A 22,801-nucleotide genomic window follows, 5' to 3' on the forward strand; every position below is an offset into this window, starting at 1 on the left:
CAAAGGAATTTGATATTTTCACCCTACCTATTTTTCACTTCAATTTTTCCATGGATTTCAAATTCCATGGAAAATGACTTTTCATGTAATCAAACATATCCTAAAAGTTAATTTTCATTATTAAATTTAATTTTAAATTTGGAAGTTTCATAGTCATCATTTAAAACAACTTGGATTAAGTTCAAAAGTTTTTTTTTTCCTATGAAATTTAGAAGGCTGTGGTGTTGGATCTCCAGTGTGATAATCCATGTGGGCCCAATGACCCTTAATAAGGTTTGAAATCTTAAAGCCCGTGTGGACACAGGAGTCAGAAGTACTTAAAATATAAGTACTCCTAGAAGTAATTTTTGAAGTACTGTCTGAAGTAGCTGGATACGTGTTGTACATTTAGATGCAGGATCTGAGAAGTACTGTTAGAAGTACTTCTCATAGAATTACTGTTAGAAGTACTTCTCATAGAATTTTGTGTTTTGAAACTATTATGGATTATTTTAAAATGACCAGAATGCCCTTATATGTAATAATTACCGTTTTTAACATTATAACTCAACAACTTATGCTCAAAAAAAGTAACAGTTAATGTTTTTATTAAGTAAAAACATTATAACATCATTTTAAATTCAAAATATACTTATTCTTATTTTAAAAAAATTCGACAGAACCTCCCATAAATATTGGACATATGAAAAATAAAACCTGTATAAAAACATGATAGCTATCATATAATAAAAACCTATATCATCATACATAAAATCATATGTAATAGTCACACCAAACATGCTAACAAACAAAATAGATATAAAACACCATATAATTCATCTCTTCATGTTGTTAGAGCAAAGTCGACACTCATACCCCGATTTATTCTCAAACTTTAACTTGGTGAATATGTTGACACTCTACAACACATGCATTTTAGGTCACAATTTTGTCAGATCTAAAGAAGATAATTGTTTATGTCCCTGATCTACATTTAAGAAGCCTTTTGGATATCTGTAAACTGCCTGTGATTTAGAAGTTTTTGGGCTTGTCACAGAGTCTAGTTCACTTTGTAAGTTCAACTACATAATTGATGAATTGTAACCAACTATTTTACTCTAGGCAGTTGTCTTCATTTACAACACCCTACCCAACTATTTGTAGCTGGCAACATGAATCCTTACTCTCCATTCAATTCTATCTTTGTGGGAAATCGAAACTGTCTATATCTCAAATAAAGATCAAGGAGAAATCCTTTCTCTCAATAGATACAAATAGAAAATGAAACTTCCTATTTATCAATTTTTTTATTTTATTTTTATCCATATTGTTAAATATTGTCAATTTTTTTAAAAAGTTGCAATTCAAAGAATCTGTGATTTAGTCCCAACTTACTTGCGATGTTTTGAGAATGCATTTGTATATTACGTTTTGTATGAAATTTTGTTTAATATGGAAAATACATTTTTATGAATATGAATGAAATTTTGTTTAATACGTGTTATATATGAGAGCTTCTATTGCTACCCCAACTTTTGCTAATGCCACCCCAATGTGTGTTCTAATTCTTTAGTGATTTACATATGAATTGGGGTGGCATTAACAAAAGTTGGTGTGGCAATAGAATCCATCGTTTTATATATTTTTATATTTTCCATAATTAATTATGTAGATTTTTTTTTTTTTCCTGAATTTTTGCTGACTTTTCCCTTGTTTTTCTGAATATTTCCCTAACTAAAATTTTCATGAATCTCAACTTCACTATGATTTTAGCTGAGAAACAACCTTAATGGTTGTGACACAAAGCATTGTCCTGTTAAGCCACTCAACTTAACATTGATTTATCTTTCTGCTTCCTTTTAGAATTGTTATATGGGGCAACCTCATAGCTTGAGTTAATGGGATTATCCAAGCACAATGTTTGATCATTCAAGGCAGTGCTCAGTGTTAAAGAATCAGAATTTCATTATGGACTGAATGACTACATTACATATGGTGGGCTCAACATGTTCACCTAATACTATCTTGCTTGAAAAAGGTATTAACTTTGATATCATTGTCATTTATTCTGTTCTCTAGAACTTCACAGACAAAATTTTGCCAAAATTCTGAAATTTCAAAATTTCGCTTTAAAAAGAAAAGAAGATTAAAAAATCTCCAAAATCTCCCCTTGACTCCCTTAACAAGTTAAAGAGCGGGAAGCCGATGGTGTAATTTATTCCATTAAAGTTAATTCTGGGTATTGTCTACATTGGTTCAAGTCACTTAAAGCTTCACTAAGGTTGGCATGGCAGAAAAGAAAATCCATATCAACCTTATGCAACTGCCGACTAAACTTTTCTAACTTCATCTGTTACTGGCAAATTGAATCTATTTTTTATGATGTCACTGAAGTGTTGTGATTTACTTTTATTAAATGATTTGAATTTTTAACTTGGCAGATGACGATGATGAGGACTATGAGGAGGCTGGTGGAGAAAAATCGTTTGTTGGGATTATGTTTGGAAATGTTGATGGATCGGGTGATCTTGACGTTGATTACCTTGATGAGGCAATTCCATCTGCCCTTGCTTTTTTTTTTTAGTCCAACTTTGGTGTAGTTTTGCTGATAGTATTGAGGACCAACTGTATACATTTAATTAACTATTTACATAAATACCATAATAAATGCCTTATGGTGTTCCCTATTTTTTTTCCCCCAGTTGTTGTCTAGATTGGTTCGTTTGCTCATATACATGAAATTTTTTTATTGGATATTTGCTTTGTTTTGTGCGTTGGTTCACTTTGTTAATAAGGAATCAACAACAGACACATGGTTGTCTAGAATCCTTCTTCTATTGTAAATTTACAGCCAATAACGTACAAAAGAAGTATTTTTAAATGCTAAGGTGCAAGACGAGACATTTCACAAGTATGCATTTTCAAATTAAATATAAAATAAGTAAATAAAAAAATTCCAATAAATGGAAGGTCTCAAAAATGAGAAGGAAAGAAGAAATTGTGACAAAATTTATAGTTTAACATTCCAAAATATAATAGCTAATTCAAAAGTCATCAAAATCAAATTAGAACTAAACCATGCCCATGGTTACACACTTCTAAGTTTTTAATCCCTAAAACAAAAAATACTTGGAATTTCCCAACTAAAAGGAAGAATAATACCATTGTAAGACTAGAAGACACAGAGTAGGTTTTGACATAGTTAGGGAATTGAGAATGCGGGAAGCAATATACCATTGGGGTTGATTTTTTTGGAGCAATTAAACCCTGATTTTAAAGGGGTGTTCTTGATGATTTCATTTTTAGATGGGACTCGTACGGTAGTTAGCTTTCGGTTGGTCATCTCGACCGACCTTTGTATCTCTTTCTTCTATCAATAAATCTTATATTTATCAAAAAAAGAAGAAGAGTTGGAGATTGATCTTATCACTAGCTCGTTATCTCACATTAGCGATTCCTATATTTCACCCTTAGACAAAGATAACTAGATGTAGTCATGGAACTTAGATAACTTTCTTTCCTGTTTGTTCCTTTTACTCAGCTTTGGATACTATGCTTTTTTGCTGCCTTTGTTGGAAGTCTAGAATATGTCTGAAGTAGCCTTTTTTTTTTTTATTGAACCACCATATTGGATAAAATTCTAATAATAGGCTACTGATTAGTAGTAGAAGAATTAATATGATTTGATTTTCAATGTTTTAGGCTCATGATTTTTTTTAATCATCTCATGCTTTGTGTTGGTTTGGCTAGAAAAGTTTGGGGATCATTCTTTAGTTAGTGTGGGATTTGTTGGGTTTTACTACGGTATGTATTAGATTTTTTAAGAGCTATGAACACTGGATTTCACCTAGAGGCACTGTTTGGTGGTTTCTTACCTTTCACCATTTGTTGCAATCTTTGGAGGGATATGATGTTGAAGGCAAGGAGGATATCCATTATCCTTTCATTAAAACTCTTCTATTCAAACTGTTTAAGTTATCTAGAGGCCCTTTTTTTTAAGAAGAAGATTTTATAGTCAATGGGATTAATGCCTTATCATGAATTGAATGAAATGTATGATCGAGATTCATGTTTAGGATGTGGTGAATCTTTATGTTGGCTGCCAACTTGGCACAACTCTCCTTTATTTGGGCTTTTAGGACCGACAATGTAGTGTAAAAGAAACATTACATAGACAGAGTCATAAATGATAGAGATAAAAAAAATAATTAAGTGGTTGGTGGGTTTGTAAAATTTCGCAACCTAGTGAGGTTGGAAAAGATGATGAAATATATTTTGTGGAACGACAAAGAAGGTAATCGGAAGTTTCATTTAGTGAAATGGTGAGTAATCTATTATCCAAAAAAACATGGGGGTTGGGAATTAGAGGGTTGAGGATTACAAATTCGGCACTACTAGGCAAATGGATTGGCGTTTTGGGGATAATAGAGAAGGACTTTGGAGATGTGTGATTTAGGCCACATATGGAGAAAAATCTTTTGGGTGAGAGTGCAGTGAGGTAAAGTCAACACATGGTTGTAGCATGTGGTAAGGTATTTTAAAATTGTTGCCATAATTTTGGTGGATGATATCATTCAAGGTAGGAAATGGAAATTGTTAGAGTTCTATTCATTGTATGAAAGACATGTGGGTCCAACCCACATGTCTCACATGTGTAGGTGGTGAGAGACACATGTGCATGTGGGAGACACCACTAAATATATCGTGTATAGACATGTATGTGTGAGACATGTGGGTTGGACCCACATGTCTTTCATATAATGAATATAACTTTAATAGAGATAAAGTTAGATTTGAGAAGATAGATGGTGTGGTGTCTAACCTTTATGTGTGCAATTCCAATCCTTGTTTTAGTTATCTTTGAAGAAGAAACCAACAATGGAGGCATTCATGAATCAAAGGGGTAGTGAGATTTTGTGGGACCTAGGGTTTAGAAGAGGTTTCAATGATTGGGAGCTACAAGAGCTCGCAAATCTAACAAATCAAATAGACTTAATCAAAACTGATTCTACATAGAGTGATATAAGGGATTGGACAAGGAATAAGGAGAAATGTTTCACTACGAAGTTGTTTCACAAAGCGTTTTTGGCACCAAATAATCTTTAGTCTCTCAATGTCTTCCATTTGGGGACCAAATGCTCCGTCTAAAATTTCTTTCTCTATTTGGTTGGCATCATTGGAGAAAATCCTTACTTTGGATAAGTTCATTAGGAGAGTTATTCCCATGCCCAAATTTTTTTGCTTCTTTGCAAAAAACACAGGGAATCAATAAATCATTTGGTAATTCTCTATCTCTTTGTGTCTGACATTTGGTCACATTTCTTACCCTTATTCCAAATTTGTTGGGTACTTCTAAGGTCGGCTTTGTCCCTTTTTCAAGAATGAAATTTGAACGTGTTCTTCAATTGAAAAGAATCCTTTGGTCAATTGTGCCTTTTGCAATTTGTTGGGGTATTTGGAATGAAAGGAATAAGAGAATTTTCCAAAGAAAGAGTTTTCATTTCAGGAGATTATTGTAGAAATTTTAGGAATGTTTTTTTTTTTGTAAGTTAAGTAAGGATTTTAAAGGTGTCCTTTTTGAAGGCTTTGTTTTTAGATGGAAGCTGTATGCTCATTATAAGTCAATCTATTTTTGCAATCAGGTGGGTCACCTCGACCTCATTTTTTGAATAAAATTTATAATTATAAAAAAATGGATAGATTTGGAAGATTGATTAAGGACTTCTTGTGGAATGATTGGCATGACATGAGTAGCTACATTTGTTAGAATGAAGGTAGTGTGTGCCCCAAAAAACAAGCAATGGAAAGTTGGGAAACTCAAAGATATGAATGAGACGCATTTGGGAAATGGCCGTGGGAGGTTTGGGGAAGAAGTCACAAGTCTTTGGAAGGAAGTTATTATCACCACCAAGTATGGATGCAAAAGATCTTGAAAATGGATGTGGATCAGTCACCCTATGATTATTGTGTTGGGAGGAGTATATAATGTACGCTTGGAGTTCTCTAGATGTGCGAGATATTAAGGTGGGTAAAAGGGTAGTGTTAGATTTTGGGAAAAGTGTTAGTGTGGTGATTCGCTTATTAATATACTGAACTCCGTGGTCCTATTTTCACTTTCAAATAAAAAGACCACCTCGTGCATAAATTCATGATCTTGATGGGATGTTTATCTTAGAATTTCGGACTAAGGAGGAATTTGAACAACCGTGAGGTTGATCTTGTTGCTAATTTGCTAATGCTCATTTTCCCATATTTTCTTTTGGACGAGGACTCAAGGAGATGTAGCCTTTTAATTTTTTTCCCCATTTGTTTAGCTTTAAATCCTTCTCTTTCATTTGCTTTCCCTTTTGCTTTTGTACGTGGATCCAAAATTTTATCTAAAGTGGTGTTCTTTACCTTGACAATTTTTTTATGTGGATAAAATCTAGAATATTGATCATCAAGCAGTTTTTTTAAAACCTCTGTTGACTACTGCTTTATGTGTGAAACCCGTGGTGAGACTTAATCAACTCTTACTTCATTCTGATTTGGTTGGAGAAGTTTGGGTTGTTTTGGTTTGCTTTTGATTTGATGGACTTATTGGAAATAAGCTAGTTGCTATTTTAGTCATAATTGTTTAGTAGTGATAGTTTTTTATTATTTCTTATTTGTAAGGGTTTTTTTGTCTTACTCTTTCAATTAATATAAATTTCTGCCAAGGTCTCACAAATAGACTTGACATTATTCTTCTTGGTATCAGAGCTTAGAGAATCTAACGACCCCCTTTGGGTTCACCTCTCTAGGTAATGGGATCTTGAAGTCTCCTTTCTTCCTCCCTCCATCAACAATTCTAGAATTTTTTGAGACCTAATAACCTAGTAGGAACTTCGTTAGAAGGTCTCCCCTTCGGGGTTTTTTTTTTTTTTTTTTCTCTTGTTCATTTTCCCTTGATCGCATGTCGCGATAAAGATTCTATCAATTTTTTCTTCTCTACATGCTGCGATAATATCTTCTGCGCTGTGCTTTTACCATACGATAAGGTTTCTATTTGTCATATGTGGATTTTTTTTGCCATCGACTAGGGTTTTTGTTTGTAAGAGTGCCTCTTATTGCCTGCGATAAGTTTCTTGGGGCCTAAGTATACCTGCAACAACAAACATAACTGATGTTTTAGGGCCTGCGATACAGTTTCAGACTGTTTGAGGGTGCGACAGCAATAGGCCTGCTCGAACATGCTGTTTTTGAGGACCTACAATAACATAACTGTTGTTCAAGGGCCTGCGATACAACTTTTGGACTGTGTGAGGGTGTGCAACAGCAGTAGGACTGCTTGTACAGGCTTGCGAAAGGGTTGTAGGTCCTTGTGAGGGTTTGTGATACAGTTTCTAGACTGCTTGTGAGGGTGTGACAATAGTAAGATTGCTTGTACAGGTTGTTGGTCCTTGTGGGGGTATGTGACAGAGTTGCCGGACTCTTTGAAGATGTGCGACATGAATATAACTTTTGACTTGTTGTGTGGATTGCCGACAACGTTGGAATTGTTGTTTATTTGTTGCAACTAATTTGTTGATTACTCTGAAGACCTGCGACAGTGTTCCTGCCCTCCTTCTACTTGTGTTTTTGTTTTTACGCACTGATCTCCCTTCAGACCAAAGTCACTTCTTTCTTAGCAAGTAATGACGACGAATCTAGAGTTTAAGGATTCTAATACGACTCTTGGGGCAAATTTCTCTGCCCAGCGTATCACCACTTCTCTATTAGATGGTTAGAATTTTCAATCCTGGTCTCGGTCTGTGCATTTTTACTTGGACAGTAGAGGGAAAATCGGATGGCTTTTGGATACTATTACACAAACCACGCCTCAATGATCCCAAATTTGAACAATGAGAAATCGACAATTGCACTATTCTTGGGTGGTTATTTATTTCCATAGAGCAGTGCATCTATACCATGTTTATGTATCATGAGCCTATCTCATCCTTATGGTCAGCTCTCACTCAAACATATGTGCATGCTAGGAATGACTCAAGGATTTATGAGCTTTACAGCGACATAACACGGGCTACCCAAGAGACTCAGAGTGGTGTTGATTACTTTGGTTTTCTTCAGTCTCGATGAGAGGAACTCTCCCATTATGAGTCTGTGACTGACTTATTTGTAGAGGCAACTGAGTATGTCGTTAAGAGGATTTTTCGACATCAAATATATCAATTTCTTATGGGTTTATGTCCTGCGTTTGAGACACTTCAGACCAAAATTCTTAACACCAACCCTTTGCCCTCTCTGTTTGAGACATTTGTGACCATTGATAGTGATAAGCGCTGCCGTCGTGTTGTCCTCTCTTAGGCACTTGGTATTCTCTCTGCTCTGGCTACAGATCAGATGGCTTTAGCAGTCAACTCAAGTTTCTACGACTCTTGGATCCCGGGATCAAGGAGTCGTGGTCTTGGTAAAGGGAATGGCCTCACTTGCAATCATTGTGGAAATACTGGTCATGAGAAGGCCCATTGCTTTCAGCTCTATCCTCATCTGATACCACGATCTTCTTCCACTCCATCTGTGGGACAGTCTGTCCTCGTGCCGCTACAGTGAAGTCATCATCCATTCCTCTTACTGATCCTCCTTCCTCACTTTGCACAATTGACTTGCAACAGCTACCGACTCAGATTGCCACTATTGTTCGGGACTAGATTCATGCTCACACTCACCCCTCCTCGACAATGACCTCAGTTACTACGCCTCTAGGTACATCTTCTGCTTTCTATGTCACTTAGTCTGGCTCTGCTCCTTTGACATAGGTTATCGATTCTAGTGCTTCCGATCTCATGACCGGTGAGTTTAGTCATTTTACTTCGTTTACTTTCTTACCACTCGTAGAGAGATTCCCCTTGCTGATGGATCTCTTACACCCATCCACAGTAAGGGTACCATTCCCTTATCCTCTAAGATTTTATTAGATTCTGTGCTTCATGTCCCTTATCTATCTCTTAATCTTATCTCTATGAATAGTATTACTAGATCACTAAATTGCTCAGGTACCTTTTTTCCTATCTCTGTAAGTAGTTTATTAAATCGCTAAATTGCTCAGTTACCTTTTTTCCTACTCACTGTATTTTTCAGGACCTGACTACAAGAAATTATTTTGGCAAGGGGTATGAGAGAGATGGGCTGTACTTGATTGGATCTCAGCCTACTGCTGTTCTGGTTTCTGTGTTTCCTTCTTCTGGGAGTCGAACGTTTTCTTTTCAGACTCTAGATTTATGGCATGCTCGTTTAGGACATGCTAATTTTCAGCACTTATGTTTTTTATTTTGTGGCGCCACGCCAAACGCTAACACAGCCTCATGTCAGATCTCAAGGCTCTAGGTGGTGCATCGAAATTTCGGCATGGTCTCCTCTGTTTATGTTAGCATTCCAAGGCGTTCAACCTGTTTCACTTGATAAACAAAATCGACAATATCCTGTATATGCATACAAGAACAGAATAACAACGGAAGATCTATATACATCTAGCCATGTAAGATAGATCAGAGTGTGAAATTATAAACAATATACAGGATTACTCTGAAAATTCTCACTTTAACAAAAATCCTAATGCTCAATACAAAATCTATAATACTCCTGGTCTAACTGACACCACTAGGGGGGTATAGCCCCAATATTTACCAGGTAATGGACTCTGGTTGTTTATCTGACCTACCAGATAGTCCTCACTCGTGTTCTACACTTGCTTTGCCAAGCTCCAGATCTGAAATTAAAAAAAAATGGAAAAGGAAAGGGTGAGTAGCAATGGTTACCCAGTAGGGAAGCAAACAATTTCTGCCAAGAACCTCTCCTAACATGAACGAATAAACATATTAAATCATTTTAACATATGCAAAGTTTTACAAAAGAAACTACGATTAACTGGTACATATAGCCAGGGATGAGCTACTAAACATTTTAAAATTCACATTACATTCATCAGTAGTACTCACTATAACATTTTTTTTTATACAAATCTGATTGACCAATTGAAAATATTAAACATGCATTTCATTTTATATATCAAAATAAGGTAGCAAATACACAATATACAATGGTGGAGTAGTGGAATTAGAGAGTTGGGATTTACGACTGGATCGTTCCTAGTCGGGACATGATGTTACAATTCCTTATTGGCTTTTAGTTCCTGATTTTGTGGCCGGTCGCTGCACTTACCATGCTTGGTTGACCATTTATCCGGCTCAGGCTGGCCGTTTGACGTGACCGTAAGCAATGAGTCTCTTTTCGATGTGTCAGAACGTTCGACTATTATAAATTGTTATTGATTACTGACTAATCATCTTCGTTTATGCCTATCAGGCGTGCATGTGATTCCGAAATATACAATCCATTCGTATTCGACTACCTTTACATTATAAGTTCACTGGTAAAGATAGAGAGGAATAAACCCGGATTCCAGTTGTGATTCCACTCTCATACGCATTCCATATCACGTATAAGCTTGGTAGTCTCTACCGTACATCCCAAGATAGTACACCACTCCGAATGATATGACGCACTATCCCTTCAGGCATTTACAGACTCTTTAACAGCTCACAAAATAGCTACAATATATATTATTTTCATTTGAAAACAAAAGAGAAATTAAGAATACAAGGTTGAGAATGGATACCCAGGTTCCTATTATGCAATTGTGGCCACCTGGCCTAAAATAAATAACATAACTTGGAGCCTCTGCGCCAATATAATTTAAATATAAACATGCAACACCAATTATCCCTGGATTTCCCTTTACCACACCTACACGCAAACATTATAAAAATGCAGATATCACTTGGCCGTATTTCCTACTCGCAACTACGTGTCAGCCTATGGAGCTTGCCATGTGTAGCACTGCTACTACACCGTTATCCCAGCTGATCACGGGCCCAGTTTGGCACGTGCACGGGGTGTAACATCCCATCTTTTCAGATGTAAAATGCAGACATCACCCCTCGGGTGTGATTCTGACATTTTATCGTTTTATCCCCTTTTCCCCTGTTTTCAATTTCTGTAGTTCTCAATCTTTCGAAAAAAAATATTCACTTTCTAATATTCATTAACTCAATATGAGTTCACTGAATATTAAATCATTTTTCCAACTATTAAATTCATTTTTTTTCCAGTAACATTGAAAACATACAAAATTTATATCAAAACAGGGTCCGAGTGGTGCACAGGACCCAACTGACGGAAATAACCCGGTGAAATATCCTACCTACGTATAATTTGTTATAAAATACAATTAAACATATCAAATATGCAAGTTTTGGCTTGAATTTGAAATAACCAATTGAATTCTATATTTTTGGAAACATATCACAAATTTTTAATAAAATTCTAAATGCAATTTTCACAATCTACGATTACTAATAGAAATTAAGAGTTCCTTACAATTTTTGTGCGAAAGGATTGAAATGTGTGCGCGGAAATCGAGATAGTTAGCACGTAAATCGAGGTAGATCGGACTTTGAGATGATTGATTTTTAAATTTAACCCGGTAGTTTCAAAGATCTCGACGCTGACCTCTTTTCTCCCTTCTGCGACGGAAGACAATTTGACCCCGAAATAGACGAAATCCGAGGTCGAAGTTACGAAACTCCCGTATATATATACGGTTGATTTTTGATAATACGAGGTGAAAGAAAAGATGAAACGAAAAGAAAAGAAGTTGGGTGGGTTTGTAGATGTCGAGGCTGCGGACCTTTTTCCCTTCTGTGTCGGTCGCCAACGACGGCCCGTTTGCGACGGATCTGAGTTTGAAAATTTGAAAAAAAAATAATTAAAAAAAAAAAAAATCCGTTGGCTGGTTTTGGGTTGTTTAAAACGAAGATGAGATGAATAGTAAAAAAATTTAAAAATTTATTTATATACAATTTTGGGATAATTTCGGTATTTTACCTATTGTTTCGTTCAACGATAACTTGACCGTCTGGGCTCCAAAAGTTACGAGTGAATACTCTATTTTGTATAATTTTTTGTTCCGGATCTCATGGTGTGGTCAATTTCTATAAATTTTGTCTCTAACAAAAATTTACATTTTTGGCTCGATGGGACCTTAAACTTGACGTCATATTCGTTTTTGACGATAATTCGATTTTTTGATTTTCAAAAATGACAAGTAAATAGTCCATTTTCTATAATTTTTTGTTACGAACCCAATGGTATGATCGAATCTTAAAAATTCTTGTTCTAGTAAAAAGTTATTATTTTAGCCTGGTCTGACTCGGTAATCGAGGATTTTGCAATTTTTCTGTTCGGACTCGCATTTGAACGTGCTTATAGGCTAAAGTATGTTTTTCGATCATTTTGAATCCAATGATGAGGTCAGATTCTATAAAAATGATAAGAAACATCCTAGAGTTTTACCTAATTCCCACTTCAAAATTTTCTCAAAATTCTTTTATTTATTTTTCCTCGAGATATAAATTGAAAACTCGGGGTTTTATATATTTTCTGCTTTAAAACAGTTGTAGTGGACACAAATTTCAATGCTCTGTGTGTGAACTTTCTAAACACACATGTACTTCTTATATCCTCGTATGCATCGATTTAATGCAATATTTGATTTAAGTCATTCAGATGTGTGGGGTCTTCCCTTATTACGCTTTTAATGATTATAGATATTATGGTACATTTATTGATGACTATTCTCGTTGTACTTGGATTTATCTGATGTGTTTTGTTCTGAGGTGCTTCATATTTTTGTCAATTTTCTTCAAATGATTCTGTAGAAGAATCCGGAAATCTGATCTCATAGAATCAAGAAAATAGGATATTCTTCTTGATTATTCTTGATTACTCTTAACTTTCTAGAATATTCTTGTAATGTTCTACAATAGGATAGTTGGTTTATTATTCTAGAATATTCTTGAAGTTCTAGATTATTCTTGTAATAGGATAGTTGGTCTATAAATACCACTATTGGGGCATTTGTAATGATCATCCAAGAATTCTCAATAAATTCAATTTTTCTACATGGTATCAGAGCACTAGGTTCTGATCTAGGGATTACCTATGGCGGGTCAAAATCCGTGGAAGACGGCTTTAACCGGTGCGACTAGTAAGGACTCAGTGGTGTCAGGGGAAAGCACCACAAGTCCGAAACCTGAACTCCTCCATCTCATTTAGTGGTTCAGAAGGGTCCACGAATTCGTTCCAATTAAATATCCACCGTCTAAATGGAAAAAACTACACGGAATGGTCGCAAATCGTTCGTTTGATTTTGGAAGGCAAGGGGAAGCTTGGATATCTGACAGGAGAAGTGACAAAACCTGCCGATGTAGATTCGACTCTCAAGACCTGGAAATCAGAAAATTCTTTGATTATTGCGTGGTTAGTGAACTCAATGGAACCCGCAATTGGCAAGCCCTTCATGTTCCTGCCGACGGCCAAAGATGTTTGGGAAGCAGTCAGGGATACGTATTCCGATCTAGAAAATTCTTCGCAGATTTTTGGTTTAAAATCCAAACTTTGGCACGCGAAACAGGGTGACCGAGATGTAACCTCCTACTACAACGAGTTGATGACATTGTGGCAGGAGTTAGACCTCTGTTATGATGATGTCTGGGAGTGTGCGAATGATAGTGTCCGGTTCATGAAACGACAGGAGAATGATCGTGTATTTATGTTCTTAGCAGGACTTAACAAAGAATTAGACGAGGTGCGGGGCCGAATTTTAGGAAAACTCCTCTGCCAACAATTCGTGAGGCCTTCTCAGATGTTCGGAGAGAAGAAGCACGGCAGAGTGTGATGCTTAACAACAAATCGGTTCCTAGTACTACTAACTCGGAAGTAGAAAGTTCTGCCCTTGTAACTCGAGATTTTCAGGAGGAGGTGGAAGAAGGATGGTAAGCGTTCTGAACGGCCGTGGTGCGATCACTGCAAACGTCCGTGGCACACACGGGAAACCTGTTGGAAAATTCATGGCAAGCCTCAAAACTGGAAGAAGAAGTCTGGTGGAGCGGGGCGTGCACTTCAGGCCAGTGTCTCGGATCAAGAGCAGCAGTCTTCTTCAAATTCGTTTCCTTTCACCAAGGAGCAGATAGACCAACTGTACAAGATTCTCGAGTCTCAGAAAAATCCTACTTGTTCTTTGGCTCAAAAAGGTAATTACCTGAAAACAGCTCTCATTGGTGTCAACCCTGATCGCACCTGGATCATCGATTCAGGTGCAACCGATCATATGACAGGGTTGTCAAATCTTTTTTCTTCGTATAATCCTTGTGCAGGTAATCAGAAAATTAAGATTGCAGATGGCTCTCTTTCAGCCATTGCAGGAAAAGGTTCTATTATAGTATCTCCATCACTCACTCTTCACGATGTTCTTCACGTTCCCAAACTTTCCTGTAATCTTTTGTCTGTCAGCAAGCTAGCCCGTGATCAAAATTGTCAAACTAATTTTTTCCCAACTCATTGTGTGTTCCAGGATTTGACCTCGGGGAGGATGATTGGCAGTGCTAAACAGAGTGGAGGACTCTACTTCCTTGATGATGGATCTGAATCGAGGCGACAATCTCAACAAATAAGTTCCTGCTTTGAATCTATTTCTGTTTCCAATAATAATATTATGTTATGGCATTTAAGATTAGGTCATCCAAGTTTCAAATATTTAAAACATTTATTTCCTAAGTTGTTTGGCAATAAAGATCCATCTATGTTTCATTGTGAAATATGTGAATTTGCAAAACACCACCGTACATCTTTTCCTTCACAACCATATAAACCATCAAAACCTTTCACTATTATTCACAGTGATGTTTGGGGTCCTAATAAGATAAGTACACCTTCTAGCAAGAGATGGTTCATCACATTTACGGATGATCATACTCGACTCTGCTGGGTGTATTTATTGAAAGAAAAATCAGAGGCCGAACGCGTTTTTAAAAATTTTTACAATATGGTGCAGACTCAATTTCAAACTAACATACAAGTTTTCAGGAGTGATAATGGGAAAAAGTATTTTAACACGACCTTGGGAAATTTTTTTCTTGAAAAAGGAATAATTCATCACAGTTCTTGCATCGATACACCCCAACAGAATGGTGTTGCAGAAAGAAAAAATAAACATCTGTTGGAGGTGGCTCGTGCATTACTTTTTACAACTAAAGTTCCCAAGTATCTATGGGGAGAGGTGTTTTTTAACTGCTGCGTACTTAATAAACAGAATGCCCTCCAAAGTTTTACAATTTCGAACTCCTTTCCAAGTTTTCACAAATTGTTTTCCAACTACTAGACTTTCTGCTGATCTACCTCTAAAAATATTTGGTTGTACGGTTTTTGTTCATGAACATCGAAAAATTGGAAAACTTGAGCCCAGAGCTATAAAATGTGTCTTCATTGGTTACTCCCCAACTCAGAAAGGCTATAAATGTTTTGACCCGATATCGAAAAAATGTTTTGTCACAATGGATGTTACATTTTTTGAAAAACAACCATATTTTAAGGATATTCATCTTCAGGGGGAGATTTTTAAGGAAGATTCATTTAACTCGGGCAATGTTTTTCTCTCAGATGATGTGTTTCTCTTGCAAGAATCTGAGTCTAGTATCTCTGCACCTACAGTAAATGGCCAAGATTCATTCCTTGAAAATCCTCCTATTATGAGTGATGTTTCCCCTGAGTCTAGACCTACATTTGAAAAACAATTTAAAAATCAGAATTCTGAACAACAAATTTTGGAAACCGAAAATAAGGAACAACCTACTATAATGTCACAACATGATAATAGATTCAAGGATGGTGACCGAACTTGGAAAGGGATTGTTTACTTGAAGAAGAATCATAAGAAAAGGAAAGACGAATTGACTCTACAGCACAGCCATGATTCTGAACCAAGGACGAATCAACAATCTGAGTCTGTTACAGGTAATTCTCTTTCTCTTTCCAACAGTCAGTCTAAGCCTTCTGATTTAGACATTCCTATAGCTCTTCGTAAAGGGGTTAGATCTTATACTAGTCATCCACTGTCTAAATTTGTATCATACTCGAAATTGTCATCATCTCTTGCTGCTTTTACCTCTCAATTGTCCAGTGTAGAAATTCCTAATAGTGTACAGGAGGCTCTAAAGGTTCCAAAGTGGAAGGAAGCAGTACTTGAAGAGATGAAAGCTCTTGAGAAGAACAATACTTGGAGTGTTGAGGCATTGCCAGCTGGGAAGACCACTGTGGGTTGTAAATGGGTCTTCACTGTGAAGTACAACTCTGATGGTTCAGTGGAAAGATACAAGGCTAGGTTGGTGGCAAAGGGATTCACCCAGACATATGGCATTGATTATTCTGAGACTTTTGCTCCTGTTGCAAAATTAAACACGGTGAGAGTACTTTTATCTATTGCTGCTAATCTGGACTGGCCCTTGCAACAACTAGATGTGAAGAATGCCTTCCTCAATGGTGACTTGGAGGAAGAAGTGTACATGGATAGTCCACCGGGCTTTGAGGAGAAGTTTGGCTCAAGAATATGCAAACTAAAAAAGTCCCTGTATGGTCTCAAACAGTCTCCAAGGGCTTGGTTTGAGAAGTTCACACAGTCTGTCAAAAAACAAGGATATTCTCAAGGACAAGCTGATCATACCTTGTTTTTCAAGTTTTCTCATGAAGGAAAGGTTGCTGTGCTAATAGTTTATGTTGATGATATTATTCTCACAGGTGATGATGTGATCGAAATAGAGAGATTGAAGAAGAGCCTTGCTTTAGAATTCGAAATCAAGGATTTGGGAGCACTAAGATATTTCCTTGGCATGGAAGTTGCTCGTTCAAGGAAAGGAATCGTTGTCTCTCAACGAAAGTATATTCTTGATCTTTTGAAGGAAACCGGGTTAAGTGGTTGCAGACCGGCTGAGACTCCCATGGATCCCAATGTAAAGCTTTGGGAAGAGGGAAGTGTTCCTGTTGATACTGGTAGATACCAGAGATTGGTTGGAAAACTAATCTATTTATCTCATACTCGACCGGATATTGCCTTCTCTGTCAGTGTTGTTAGTCAATTTATGCACGCACCTTATGAAGAACACCTCGAGGCGGTCTACCGAATTTTGAGATATTTAAAGTCTACTCCTGGAAAAGGTCTGTTTTTCAAAAAGACAAATCAAAGGAGTGTTGAGGTATTTACTGATGCAGATTGGGCAGGTTCAGTGAATGACAGGAGATCTACTTCAGGGTATTGCACCTTTTTGTGGGGAAACTTGGTTACCTGGCGAAGCAAGAAGCAAAATGTTGTTGCCAGAAGTAGCGCAGAGGCTGAGTTTAGAGCAATGGCTCAAGGGATCTGTGAGGTATTGTGGATATACAGAATCCTCGAAGAACTCAAGATGACTGGGAACTTCCTCTGAAGCTGTACTGCGACAATAAGGCTGCAATAAGTATTGCTCACAATCCTGTCCAGCATGATAGGACGTTTCTACTTTTTTCTATGACAACAAGTCTGCTATTATACTTGCTTTTAAACTCAGTTCTTCATGAAGATCTAAGCATATTGAGGTTGATATTCACTTTCTCAAGGAGAAAGTTCGATCTGATGATCTTCAGACAGTCTTCGTTCTTCTTCGATCAGCTTGCCGATATGCTTATGAAGTCTATTGGTCCGTCTATTACTAATTCTCACCTTATCAAGTTGGGTTTAGTTGATATATTCGCCCCAACTTGAGGGGGAATATTGAAAATAATCTAGTTGCTATTTTAGTCATAATTGTTTAGTAGGGATAGTTTTTTATTTATTTTTATTTGTAAGGTTTTTTTTGTCTTTTGACTCTTTTAATTAATATAAATTCCTGCCAAGCTCTCATGAAGAAACTTGACATTATTTTCTCAAAATTCTTCTGTACTGTATTGTGGCTGTGTTAGGTATTTTGAAGTTGACATGCCACTACAATCTTGTATAGATGATGGTTGATTTGGAGGTTTCTACCATTAATGGTATGCCAAGCCCTTTGAAAGGAGAGCACACAACTTTTGAGGGAAGGGAGGAAAATACTAATCCTCAAATCAAACACTTATTTTCAAGTGGTCAAAGCTATCTCCAGATTGTAGGAATTTTTTTTTTTTGGAGGATTTATATTCAGTTGGAACCTTGTTGTTAATGGGACAGGATAATGTTTAATTTGTTGTTTTTGTTCATTTATCTGTGGCAGGTCCTCTCAACCTCATAGGAATAGATTTAGTTTTATTTCTTTTAATAACTGCCGCCCGAGTTCCTATCAGTCATTGGACATGTGTCTACATCATATGCTTTGGATAATCTTTGAAAATTACTTCTTTATGCGCACATTCCGTGTTGAGTCCGTTAGTAATCTCTTACCTCATTCTAATTTAGATGGAGAAGTTTGTGATGTTTTGGTTGGTTTGGGATTTGTTAGATTGTATTGTGGCGGTGTTTTCTTTTCAGAAACTGGCATGGCACCAAAGATCCTCAAAAAAGAACATCCGTGAAACTCCTCAAAAACTTCACACCGGAAAAAAAATCAAACCCCAATAATACTAATAATAACTTTTTGAAGGAAGTGTTCATTCCTTTGGAAAGCCTGTTGTCCATTTCCTTCCAGATATCCTAACAAACAGTAACGGAAATCAATTTACATAGGATCCTTTCTCTATCAACAAAGGTTTTGATCTGCTAACTTTGAAACAACGTAACTACAGATCTTGAGAAGCACTAATATGTGTGGAACAACTAAGGAAGTGAACACAAATCCCGGAAAAAGGAACAATAAATTAACAAATGATTGACAGAATACCACTAGATTTACATAATAAACAAAAATTTACTGAGAATATACCCCTGGTATGATATGTGACCAATGGTTAAGATCTTTTCCAAGGCTGCAAACCAAAGAAAAAGCTATCTTAAAGGGAACTGTTGCACACTAGTAAACATAAACTGGGAATTCCACACTAGATTGAGGCAATATAGAATTGTAAAACGACTTAACCTACGACATACCATCCTGATTGCAAGCTCAAACCCTCAGTCCTCATCAGAGAGGAAAAAAGGAAACAATCGATTAGGACTGGTGAGAGATGCTATGATTTGGACTTCTCAATCATAATTTTCTCTTGAATCCAAAATGGGACAAATGCCCAGAAGGAACCCATAAAGTTTTGAATCGACAGCCCTTAATACATTGAATTTCTTATTGACTCATTTTCTCCATCTTACATGTAAAGAGAGAAAACAATACTATTTCTTTGTGATGTTTTACATATTGTAAATGCTGTAAATTTAATTCTACAACGATTTCATGTTGTGTACTTCTCTTTCTCTACTTTTTATATGTTTCTCTTGGCCTTAAAATCTTCTATAAGAATATTTATAATTATTATTATTATTATTATTTTTTTTTGATGTTGGACGGAACAATATTTGTTTCTCAGGACGCAAAAGAGCATCTTGCTGCACTGGCTGACAAGTTAGGTCCATCGCTGACAGACATTGATGTATGATGATTCCCATCATATGACCATTATGCTTATTAGTTCTGTACACATTTGAGGATACTATTTGAGATATGAGTTGCCTTCTTTGCAATCATAGTCTTACCTTCTAACACAACTGAAATTGTTTAATTTGTAGTTATCAATAAAATCGTCACAACAAACACCTGCAGATGCTTCTGAACAAGGTGATTTTATATCTAATTCATTCATTTTCAATGTTTATAGGGTAGTAATAGTCATTCACAATGCGACAATAATGTCAGGATATATAGTAGTGCATTGGTGAATTCAATACACTGATCTCACTTTTTGTTTGAAAAAAAAAACTGACCTTATTTGAAAAATTATGGTTGAATTTATGTGGTTTTCGATTATGTCAGGATGCTATTGTTTGATCAATAGGTAATGAGCGATAGGGTTAATTTTTTTTTATTTAAAGGGCCCTTCTCTCTTTGTTTGTTCATTATTAAGTCTTAATCTCTCCCTTTGTGTGTATGTGTGATAGGGTTTAAATTTGATTTAGGGTGTGTTTGAGAAGGGAGAGTTCTCTGTAAGTGTTGAACTTTCAAGAGTTCAATTCTCCAGGTTCCACTCTTGAAAGTTGACGGTGAGAGTTTATTGTAACCAGGGGTGGATTTAGAGTGGGGGCACTTGCCCCCACAAGAATTTTCCAAGTTTATGAATTAGTGAGCTATTGTGACAGATTTTAGTGGCGGATAAAAAAATCTGTCACTATCGCCCCCACAATTTTTTTTTCCCAATCTTAGTTGCCCCTACATGGGCGAAATCCTGAAATCCTGGCTCCACCCCTGATTGTAACTTTGGTATTTGGTGGTTGTGAGAGTTCAACTTTTACCCTATGTTTCTTTCTGTGTGTGTGTGTGAGAGAGAGAGAGAGAGAGAGAGAGAGAGAGAGAGAGAGAGAGAGAGGAGAGAGAGAGAGAGAGAGTTCAATATTAATTGCTTGAATTTGAGAACTTTCCCCTTGCAAAATTGGAGTTTGAATTACGATTTTTTCGGAACACACATTAGGGTTTAGAGTGTAGAAGATCAAATCTCCAGAAGTGAGATCTTTTCAATGATGGCGTCTTTGAGATCTTGGAGAGAGAGAGAGAGAGAGAGAGAGAGAGAGAGAGAGAGAGAGACTTCAATATTAGTTGCTTGAATTTGAGAACTTTCCCCTTGTAAAATTGGAGTTTGAATTACAATTTTTTCGGAAAATACATTAGGGTTTAGAGTGTAGATCAGATCAGATCTCCAGAAGTGAGATCTTCTCAACTTTGAGATCTTGGAGAGTAGATGGAGATGGTGCTTGGATCTCCGGCGACTCCTTCGAATCCAATGACCTAATCCTCAACTTCATTGTTCTTGAACGCGATACACACGCCACACACAAAGAGTTGTAGAACTAACTTTCTCATCGACGTAATCTTCCCATAAGCTGGCTTGGGATCTTTGGTAAGGATCACTAGGCAAACAATGTGGGTTTTTCATTCCAAACCTCATTCGAGAGAATTTGGTCTCTAATAGATATCATAATTTTCTTTAAAAAATCATATTTACCTAGCTAAAAACCCTAATTAACTAATGAATTACACTATAAGTAATAAAATAGAATTTATTATAAATAACGAGTTTGTAATTTAATATGAATAGTAAACTAAAGTATCATTATAAACAATGAAAATGTAATTTACCAATAGTAAATTACATTCTCGTTAGAGATTCCTGGAAAAATTTGTTCTTCTGTTGGTGGCCCTCTCTTTTAAGGAATCAGGTGCATGGAACATTGGATGCATCTACATCAACTAAAATAACATCCAAGTTTTCGTTGATGTGCCTTAGGATTTTAAAATAGCTGATATTGACAGTTTGGTTTTACCACCAATGATCTATTTACACATATATAAACATTTGAAGCATGAGTATACAGCTAACCATCATTATCTATGCCAAATATCAGGGTTCACATCGTAAATGATCTAAAAGGATTAACAATAATAAACTGATATTATTTGGCTTAATATATGAAATGCTAGCATGTTAAAGTTCTTTTGCACTCATCGAAGCTATGCTAAACACTGATCACCTTAACCTTGGAATTATTTTCCTTCACATTTTCTAACAGTTTGTTGAGGCAAAATATTAATCTACCTCATATGATTATCTTCTTAAGGATGATTCACTTGTTTTTTGATAGGTAAATGCTTGGTTAGTGACTGATAATAACGTTAGTGGTTAGGGTTAGTGGTTAGCATAAGAAGTATGGGTTCAAAGGGGGTTGAACCTAGGACGTGGGAGCAACTCTCCGCACGTCTTACCCCTTAGCTAAGTGGCACTTTCTTAAATAATTCACTTGTTCCCTAATGGCTATGTTGGTTTGTTTTTCCTGTGGGTAGATTATGATGAAAAGGCTGAAGATGCTGTTGACTATGAAGACATTGAAGAGCAGTATGAAGGGCCTGAGATACAAGCTACTTCTGAGGAAGACCATTTGCTGCCAAAACAGGAATATTTCTCTGCTGGAGTTTCACTTGTTAGTTTGGAGCATAGAAAATCAGTTTTTGACGATGAAAATTATGATGAGGATGAGGATTTTGATGAGGAACAAAAAGTGGTGGATAATAGTTCAGAAGCACAATCCATTTCTTCAGCAGGTGAGACATATCAATGGTAAACAGATCGACATGTTGGTGGTTTATTTTAGAATATCTTGTTTCACTCATACCGCCCATACCAACTAAGTGAAAATTACCGAGGTCGACTCTTTAAACCATATAACTCAGCCACATTGAAATGCTTCGGGAGTTTCCCTTCCTTTCGGTGGCTTGACTTTGTTGGTATTTTTGGTTGGCTTTATTAATGACTCTGTCACATCGTATTAGAAGCTTTTATTTTGTAATGCTTTTCATAGACGATAATTTTTTCGTGTTTTCTATTCCATCTTGCATCTTTTCTTACCTTGTTTAGAATTGGCAGGTACGCTTCATTTGGAACATAATTCGGAGCACCCTTGCGATGTGATTATTGAACAAAATCTACGACCCTCCCTTGAGAATGGTTAGTTGAATATTTCTTACTATTTCGGCCCTATACCCATACCCCTTCACTGCACCTATTGTTTTTTGGCCAACCGAGCCATCTGCTTTGTCTCTTTCTCAATCTCCTGGCCCAAACTTCTCTTTCACCATGAACCAAGCCTTCCAGGGCAGAGGCATGTTTCTTCCCAGACAAAAAGATCATTCTAATATGGTCCCACCACTAGTTGTGGGTCCTCTTGTAGATTTTTTTTGAGTTCTCTTTTTTGTTTCATTTTGTCTATATAAGTTACAAGGGTCATTAACAAGAAAGTTAATAGGGCAACACAATAGGACCTCCTATGTGGTTA

At 36.5% G+C, this 22,801-nt stretch overlaps 1 protein-coding gene across 1 annotated transcript in view; it reads left to right on the plus strand.

The window, feature by feature from the left end:
• The first annotated feature begins 1,971 nt into the window (after nt 1–1,971).
• LOC147407187 (transcription initiation factor TFIID subunit 1-like) overlaps nt 1,972–22,801 on the plus strand; it is a 51,769-nt gene continuing 30,939 nt past the window's right edge. The window contains 6 exon segments of the mRNA XM_086432592.1: nt 1,972–2,017; nt 2,421–2,530; nt 19,351–19,413; nt 19,550–19,598; nt 21,813–22,070; nt 22,393–22,473. Of these exon segments, the coding sequence (XP_086288718.1) occupies nt 1,972–2,017; nt 2,421–2,530; nt 19,351–19,413; nt 19,550–19,598; nt 21,813–22,070; nt 22,393–22,473 (607 nt within the window).

This window comes from Akebia trifoliata, chromosome 3 (genome assembly GCF_017979445.1).
Source record: "Akebia trifoliata isolate Shusen 1 chromosome 3, ASM1797944v1, whole genome shotgun sequence".
NCBI lineage: Eukaryota > Viridiplantae > Streptophyta > Magnoliopsida > Ranunculales > Lardizabalaceae > Akebia > Akebia trifoliata.